Here is an 8678-nt window from a genome sequence, read left to right on the forward strand (position 1 = left end):
GCTGGGGGATTGAACCGCGGTCCCTGATGCTTTTGCTAAGCTTGTTCTAAGTAGGTGCTTTAGACCACTGAGCCATCTCTCCAGCCCACTGAGCCATCTCTCCAGCCCACCTTTTAAGTTTTGAGGCTGAGTGTCACTAAGTTGGCCAGGCTCTCCAGGGACTTATAATCCTTCTGCCTCAGCCTCCAAAGTGGGTAGAATTACGGGCATGTGCCTCGCATCCAGCTTATTTCTGGACTTTCTATTCCATTCCACTGGTCTGCCTGTTCATACCTCAGCACCACTTTATCTCCCCAGTCAGTACCACATTGTTTTAATTAGAAATATTTTATTTTATTATTATTATTATTATTATTTTGCCAGCTCAGCCCTGCCCCGTGCTGATGTAGTAAGTGGTGCTGGGGAATCGAACTGTGGTCTCCTGCACCTGCCTAAGCTTGTCTGAGCAGCTGCGTTAGACCACTGAGCTATCTCATTGGCCCCAGAAAGACTTTATAATGTATCTTAATATCTGATAGAGGTAGACCCCTCTGGTAGTTTTTGTTTTTCTGGTATTTCTGAATGTTTTTACAGGTTTATTTTTCCATATGAATTTTAGTGTCAATTTATGATCTAGGAAACAATGTTTTGACATTTTTATTGTAATTACATTCAACATATAAATTAACTTGGAGAAAATGACAAATTTATTATATTGAGTCATCTTTTCCAAGAACAAAAGACTGGTGAGATCTGTCTTTATGCACATTTCCTGGTAGAATATTTCACTTTGGACCAGTCACAGCTCTACAGGAGTTGACTCGAAACAGCTGATGTGGGAAAGACCCCCACACCTGTGGCTAGCAGTTTTCTCTTCTGCCCTGGCCCAGCTTTGCTGTCCACATCTAGCCCTGAGGTGACTAGCCGTGTAGCTGAAACCTGAAGAAGCCCCAGGGACTCCTAGCTCCCTCACACCCTCCTTCTACAGGTGAGACACTGCCACTCCCCTGTCTACTGCGGCGCCTGTGCAATGCCCAGGCCCCCTCTCTGCTCTTCCTCACAATCCCAGCCCTGTTTGGTGGCTCTATGTGGTTAGCACCTCCTGTGTGCACAGATGCGTGGTTGTCCCTGGGCGGCCCCGGGTGAACCAGGCAGCGGTGAGCTGCTGAGATCAGAGACCAGAGCGACCTGGCCAAGGCCAGATCCCCTTACCCTCGCTTTCTTCCCTTTCTACCCTGCGGTGGGGAATAGGGATTAACTGGCCCGCTTTGGTTAACAGGAGTAGCGGAAAGCACCGCAGAATTTGGGGGTGCGGTGCCCCCTGCTCGGACCCTAGCTTCAGCCCCAAACCCAACGGAGTCCTGCTTAGGGCTGCACCTGCTGCCCTTGCCACCTGCGCTCCCAAGGCCCGCTCCTCGCAAGCGCTCCCTCTCCGGAGCAAATCACCTGCAGCAGTACCACGGGTCGCCTTTCCCTAAACGCACTCCCAAGCCAGCCCTGCCAGCATCAGCTCTGTCCACCCTAGCGCAGCGGCAGTGTGGAACCTCCTCGCGCCCACCCCAGCCAGGAGCTGTGTAGCCGGGAACCGCGAGCATCTGGCGGCTAGTGCCGCCGCCTGCCGGCAAGAGCTGCCATTACACCCTACCAGAGCAAAGCAAAGGCCCGGTCCATTTCTACCCTGAACCTGAACCCAAGAGAAGGCCTTCTGACAGTTTGTTGTTGTTGTTTTGTTTTTGCCTTCCATCCCTTACTGAGCCCCCTCATTCCTTAAAAAAAATGATTGATACATTTTAGATATACATAGTGATAATATTCATCATAGGGAATTTGTACCTGTATATGATAATATCTTCTTTTTTTCAAATTCCCCTTCCCTCCCTTCAACCCCTCTCCCCTCCTTATTTACAAAAGCTTTGTTGGCTGGGGAGATAGCTCAGTGGTCTACGTGCCTGTCTCGCAAGTACTGCATACCTGGCTGGCCCTAGAACCTGGGCGCATCAGCATTGTGTCAGCACCGTACACCAGGCATGGCGGTGCATGCCTCTAATCCCAGTGTTGACGAGGCTGAGATAGGAGGATCATGAATTTGAGGTCAGATTGGCCTCACCAAAAAAAAAAAAAAAAAAAAAAAAAAATCAGCAAGGGGATCTCAGCACATGGATGAGAGAATAGAAGCCTGAGAAGGAAAGGAAACTTTGCTGTGTTGGGCTAGTTATGGTCATTCAAAATCCTTGTGAAATGGATACCTTAAAAGCCAGAGAACTGGCCCAGGGAAATGTCAAAGATGACTTTTTTTTAAAGGGTAAAATCATAACTGTCATACAAATATAAAATGGACACAGGTCAAGCATTTTATTTATTCATTAATGAAAGAACCAATTAAAAAATAAAAACTGGTTCAGCAGAGAATCCCAGCCCCAGACACATATTTAGGCAATCAGGATTTCCAGAGTGAATTTTCAAGTTGGTACTAGGCTGGTGACTATCCCTGGAGTTATGAAATCTTCATTGTACAAAATTTATTTGCATCTTCATGGGCAAGAATCACTTGTTTTACTGTTTTCTACAATACACTGGGCTGTCAAATAACTCAGAGGACAAGGAAAAGTCCGGTCCTTTTAGAATCCGATGATTACTAGGATTATCAGATAACTCCACGACTTTATAATGTCTAAGAAGATCTGAAATTCAAACTCAATCCAGAGTTTGTCTCTCTGTGTTTCGGCTCTTCAGTTTGAGCCAAGTGGCTTCTGGACAGTGGAGGGTGCTCTTCTAGTGATTTGGGGCTTTGACTACTTTCACCCCCCATTAATCCCGAATCCCCTCAGGAATCTCCATCAGAGCCTGCAGCAACTTTTCTCGAAGACTCCAACCCCTTGTCATCTTGAGGGAGTTTTCTTCAGAGGTGTTGCCTGGAGGGCTTGGAGGCTGGAGCAGATGGCAGAGGAGCCTCAAGACTCCCCCAGCTCCCCGTTTTTGGAGGCGGTAAAGAAGAGACCTTTATAGCCCAGGCGCCAGTCAGTGCTTCACGTTGGGAGTTTGGGGGCGCTGGTACAGCCAAATGATACCCTCGTCATGTAGCCGTTTCCAGACCTCTCTCTCTAACTTGAAGTCATGGTTTATGTAAAAGATGAGTTTTTTCCATGTTTTATCATAATAGTGATCAGAAAAGCGCTCGTGGCCCTCGGTGATGAAGCCATAGGCGCTCACCTAGGTGAAGAAGTTCGGAGCAGAAACAGGGCTGCAGCGTCTGGTGTGTGAGTCTAGGGGCAGGTCGGTCAGGTGCGCATGCGCACTCCGCCCCCGCCCCCGGGAGAGCCCCAGCCTGGCCTCCAGCTGCTCCCCAGCTCCGTGTGCCCTGAAGCGCTGCCCTACCTTATCACAGAGCTGCAGGGCGGTGAGCAGCAGGAGCGCGCCAGTGGTGGGCCGATATATTCTCCAGTGGGTGGTGTTCAGGGTCTTGGATCTCAGAAACCTATAAAATGCCCCAGATCTCAGCTGTTGGGGATCTGCTGGGATGAGAGGGATGAGGTGGCTCCACCGGCTCTCCGCTCTCACCTGTTCTTCATGTAGCGCAGAAAGTCTGGGTGTAGCAACAGGTATTTGTCCATCTGTAAGGCTTCCCGGAAAGCTTCCTGGGGCCTGCGCCTGTGGTCAGGGACAGGTCACGCGGGCTCAGTTCTCTTAGCTGGTCTGAGAGGGTCAAGTCCAGGTCCCGGGCATGGTAGGTCCTCCATCTCTCTGCCAAGACTGTCCCCACCTGTCCAACCCTTTGTAGCCACTCGGTTCACAGTGCAGCCCGGGACGAGGACATGGAAGCAGGAAAGGGGGTACCTGAACCAGAAAAGGTTCTTTTTCACCAGGGTCTGATTCAGAAGCAGAGCTTCCAGCCACTCATAGTCCCGGGTGCCTTCCAGGAAGTGCAGGTAGCGAACGTCCTGGAGACCAAGGACAGCCAGGCTCAGCAGAGTGGCCTCGGGACCACGGGCTGGGCGGCTCACTCGCTGCTCCCTCACGCTCCGACTGCCCTCCCTGCGCTGGGCCCTCGTAGAAACTGAACCTGTACAGCCACAGCTCCGTCCACACGGGTGCCCGCGTCCCTCTCGGTCTGCAGGCTCTCCTACTTGGGGGTCTGCGCCTTCGGGCCCGTCCATTGGCTCACCTTTCCTACCGGCACGTGCCGGAAACCGCGGCTGCCCAGCGAGAGGAGCGACTGGGTCAGGGAGAAGGCCGTGAAGCCGTAGAAGGAGGTCCGGGTACCCACATCCTGCTCGTAGCCTTTAATAAGAGCTCCACTCAGTCTGTATAGACAGATAAAAGTCAGACCCAGCGGGACCAGGTGGTGCACACCTGTAATCCCAGCCCTCGGGAAACTGAGGCAGGAGGATCTCTGTGAGTTTGAGGCCAGCCTGGGCTACAAAGTGAGCTCAAGGCCCCTGAGCTGCATAGTGAGACCCTGTCTCAAGACAAAAAAAAAAAAAAATTAATAATAATAATAATTAGAACCCATGAGTGAAAAGTGGGATGGGGGAAGCAGAAGTTCCATTTGGCAATGTCCTGGAGAACCCAGGAATTGCCCCTTGTGGATAAATAGGGTCTCCCGTGAGACCCACGCCTGCAGGAGAAGGGCTGAGGGCCCAGCTCACCGGAACACGTAGTCGTGGCTGTCTATCTCCTGGCCTGTGCGGGAGCTGTTCAGGATGCCCCCGTTGCCCACCACGGCACAGGTGATGCAGTGGGAGCTCCCCCGAGGCAGGCTGGCGAGGAGCAGCTGCTGCTGGGGCACTGGTGGGAAGCGGCCCACAACCTTCTGCACCACTGGGACAAGGAGAGGGGTTCATTCCGAGCCCTGCAGAAGACAGGCGTCCGCGCCCATCCTGGAGGCCCCCAGGAAAGAGGTGGCCTGTGGAGACGAAGCCTGCAGCCCTCTGCTCGCAATAGCCTCCCTGGGGTGAGGACTCACGGGAGTGATTGAGCTCCATGAAGCCGAAGGGAGGTGCAAAGTGTTCTAGGCGCTCCCACTCACTCTGGTTGAAGCGGCTGGAGTCCAGGAAGAGAGTGAGGTTGGGCAGGAAGAGATTCTGGAGCCATGATGACCTGGAAGCCTTGACTTTCACTGAGTCAGGGCATGACTATGCGCAGGACGGTATACAGAGGTGAATCAGGGAGCGTCCGGCGGGCCAGCACCGGGGCAGGGTGGCAGGGGTTGGCAGGCACTGTCTCTGCTCCTCCCCCACCCCACAGCCAGGACTGCCAAGCCTCTCCACTGCCAGGGCCCGCTATGGTCCCAAGGGTGCTGAGGAATGGGTGTCACCGCCCTTAGGGCAGGTCCACCTTTGTGTGAGAGGTGGCCCCAGGCAGGGGACCAGTGTGCTGCTGGTGCCAGGCTCCATCTGTGATTTGAAGGCAAGGGTGCGTGAGGAAGCCTTGGGTGGTGTGGCTAAGTGTAGGCAGTTTTTCAGGGCTCAAGGAGAGTGAGGCTCTTAGGGTTGATTTGCAGGGAAAAAAAGTCCTTTCTGGGGACTAGGGCTTGGGTAGGAGGTTGGGGCCTTCACATCAGTTAGTCCTTGCCCCCTCCTCCAGCCGGAGGACAGGGATCCACATGTCAGACCCCAGAGCTGCTCACACTCTGCAGCCAGACTGGTGAGCTCCCTTCACGGGGCCCTCGTCTCTCACACCTTCCCCAGCTCTGGTGAGGCCGGGCAGGGAGGAAGGACTGATGGACAGAGCGGGAGCAGTGCAGGGCTGAGCAGGCCAGGCTGCCCTGAGGTGAGGAGGGAGGGGCGGCCATCTCTCTAGAGGGCCAGGAAAGGAGGGAAGAGATGGTCACATGAACTCACCGTCTGCAGACCCGCCACGTCAAAGCTGTACTTTTCCTCAAAGTCCCACCGGGGCTCCGACTTGAAGTTGGCAGCCTTCAATATTTGGGGTCCTGGTATGGCGGGGCGTGGGGAAGGTGTGGGAGCGCCCTGTGCTGCCTTCCCTTTGGCTGGGACAGCTGCTGTGGTCTTTGCTTGCTTTGTCTTCGTTGTCACTCCTCCTGTGGTGGCCAGTGCTTTGCCCTGCTGCCTGTTTAACACCCTTGTCTTTGTTGGCATTCCCTTCTGGTCCCCCTGACTCTGCAATGTCAATGCCGTTGTCCCCACCAGGAGTGGCAGTGCATCCCCCGGGGTTTTCTCTTCTCCCTGTCTCTCCGGCAGTGCTGCCATGGCTGCACTGGGCAGCGTCCCCTGCTTCCACTGTGGTGCCCGGGCACCCTCTGTCTTCCTGCTCCCTCTGACTGGGTGCGCTGTGGGTCCAGGGTCTGTGTCCAGGATGCCGTTCTTTTGCACTGGCTCTGCATGGATGCTTGTCCACTGTCGCAGGCTGGGAGCCAGGGACATTGAGTTTTGCAGTGACTTCCAAGCCCACCTTACATTGTTCCATGAATATTGATACCTAGGGACGTAGATAAGTTTGGTAAAGGCTGGAGACTATAGAAGCAGAGTGGAACTACTATTTACTCCTGCACCTCAGGCAAACTTCAAAGTACCTTCCACAGAAATTCCGCTGAGCCCTTTGTTTTTTTTTTAATTTGTTTTTTTTTTAAGATTTTTTTTTTTAAATGGTTTTATTTATTTATTTATTTATTGTGTGTGGCCTGCTCAGCCCACCAGGGGGCGGGGCTGGCTGGCATGTGGTGCTGGGGGATCGAACCGCGGTCCCTGTGCTTTGACCAAGCATGTTCCAAGTAGGTGCTTTAGACCACTGAGCCATCTCTCCAGCCCCCCCGCTGAGCCCTTTGGCCCTAGGTCTAGAAAGTTACCTCAGAGCGGTACAGACAAGTGAGCACTAGCAGAAGTTTGGGAGCCTGTACTGGATGCCAAGGAGGAAGCTGAAATTAAAGTACGTTTGTTAAAATATAGGGCATCTCTCGTGGAGCTGCGGGAGGTCTGCTGCAAAGGGGGAAGGCCATGAACAAGAGCAACCCGAGGGGGAGCCAGAAAGGTAAACAGCAGCCACACTGCTGGAGGAAGCGGCGCCCTCCCGGCCCACAGTGAGGAAGATCAGTGAAGAGCAACGACAGGGAAGCATGTTGGGACCCGGCATGGAGCAGGTACAGGGCCAGAGAATGGTTTGTACCATGCATTGAATCCACAGTTTACTGTTAATTTATTATTTGTCTGAGCAGGAGCAACTATTAAATTATGAACAGAAGCTGGGGAACAGTATTGAGGGACAGCTGCAGGTGGGGTACGATCTGATTTCCATTCTAGAATGATTTTTCTAGCAGCAATCATGGAAGATAGGTTCTGGGACCTGGTCTGAGTTCTGGTACACAGGTTTTCTGGCTTCAAGAATTGTGTTTTTCCTTTCTGATGTGTGTGTGAGGCCGTCAAAGACACCCCATCTTTAGACCGTTCGGTAGGGGGCGCTCTGCATGCTTCTCTCACTGTGCCTCCCTGCCAGGGTCCCTGTGCTATGCAGGGCTTTGCAAGGATTTCCCAAACAGAGCCTTAGGGAAGGTATGTTCCTCTGGGTGACCCTGGCTGCCATCCAGGCGACTTCTGTGTCCTCATTTGCCACTGTTCTGATCTGACTTTAGTGTCCCAGGTTCTCCTCTGTCTGCTTGTGCCTTTTTTTTTTTTTCCACCAGGGACCTTATGCTTTACCAGTCAGGTGCGTGTGCCACTGAGCTCTCTCTCTGGCCCCATTTCTTTATTTTGTGGTACAGAGGATCCCACATGTTATTTCAATCAATGTCAGCTGTTTTTATTCTTTGTTTGGAGCCACAGTCTCACTAAGTTGCTCAATGATCCAGGCTGATAGGGGCCGGGGAGATAGCTCAGTAGAATGAGCGCTTGCCTGGCAAGCTCAAGGGCCTGAGCTCAATCCCCGGTTCCGGAAAAAAAAAAAAAAAGATCTGGGCTGAGCTTAAATTGGTGATCCTCCTGCCTCAGCCTCTCAGAGTGTATGTGCCACCACGTCTGGCCCGTTCCTCTTCTGAGCCACGTGAAACTGACTTACCATGGCAAAAGAAAAGAGCACCGACGCAGCAGCCAGGCTAACCTGAGTGAGTCTGAGCACTTGCATTTATTAGCTCCAGTGACCTGGAGACTTGGTTTTCCTAGCTATAAAATGGACTGCTGCCCTGATTCTGAGAGAAGTTTTCTGAGCATTAACCTACACCATGCCCAAAGCATCAGGTATAAAATGCACCCTCAGGAAGAGTAATTCTTTTCCAGGGTTCTGTACAAGGGAGAGGGGGGCTGCTCACCCGCTCTCCAGCTGCTCTTGTTGTTCTCACTCTTGACCCCACCCAACTCAACAGTTGCCATTCATTCTTAGATTCAGCGAGTATTTATTGAGAGCTTTGTATAAGACTATAGCTTACAGTGGCACTGTGGCTCAAAAACCAAATTTGTAAGGGCTGGCCAGATAGCTCAGCAGATTAAAGTGCCTGCTTAGGCAGACGCTGGGGCCAGGGGTTCGATCCCCGGGTATGTCATGTCAGTCCCGCCCCCCCTCCAGGGCATGCTGAGAGACAAATGGACCGGGTGTGGTGGTGCAAGCCTGTAATCCCAGCACTTGGGAGGCAGAAAAACAGGAAAGATCACTACAAGTCTGATCTGTGTAGTGAGACCCTGTAGCCCACATACTAAATACATTATAAAGAACAAAGAAAAGGAGGAAGAGGAGGAAGAGGAGGAGGAGGAAGA

At 52.6% G+C, this 8678-nt stretch overlaps 1 protein-coding gene across 4 annotated transcripts in view; it reads right to left on the minus strand.

Moving 5' to 3' along the window:
* Positions 1-2322: 2322 nt before the first annotated feature.
* Positions 2323-8678, minus strand: part of St6galnac1 (ST6 N-acetylgalactosaminide alpha-2,6-sialyltransferase 1) — a 23516-nt gene continuing 17160 nt past the window's right edge. For 2 of the 4 annotated variants that reach the window (XM_023714130.1, XM_004630214.2), the window contains exons 4-11: positions 5820-6417; positions 4943-5111; positions 4626-4797; positions 4142-4280; positions 3814-3917; positions 3538-3627; positions 3355-3454; positions 2323-3189 (exon numbers count right to left, since the gene is read on the minus strand). In XM_023714130.1, the coding sequence (XP_023569898.1) occupies positions 2998-3189; positions 3355-3454; positions 3538-3627; positions 3814-3917; positions 4142-4280; positions 4626-4797; positions 4943-5111; positions 5820-6417 (1564 nt within the window). In that variant the 3' untranslated portion in view covers positions 2323-2997. Of the gene's footprint in view, positions 3190-3354; positions 3628-3813; positions 3918-4141; positions 4281-4625; positions 4798-4942; positions 5112-5819; positions 6418-8678 lie in introns of all 4 variants that reach the window. The other 2 variants (XM_023714132.1, XM_023714131.1) reach the window with 2 other exon arrangements.

Source organism: Octodon degus, unplaced genomic scaffold (assembly GCF_000260255.1).
Source record: "Octodon degus isolate 3935 unplaced genomic scaffold, OctDeg1.0 scaffold00033, whole genome shotgun sequence".
NCBI classification, from domain to species: Eukaryota; Metazoa; Chordata; class Mammalia; order Rodentia; family Octodontidae; genus Octodon; species Octodon degus.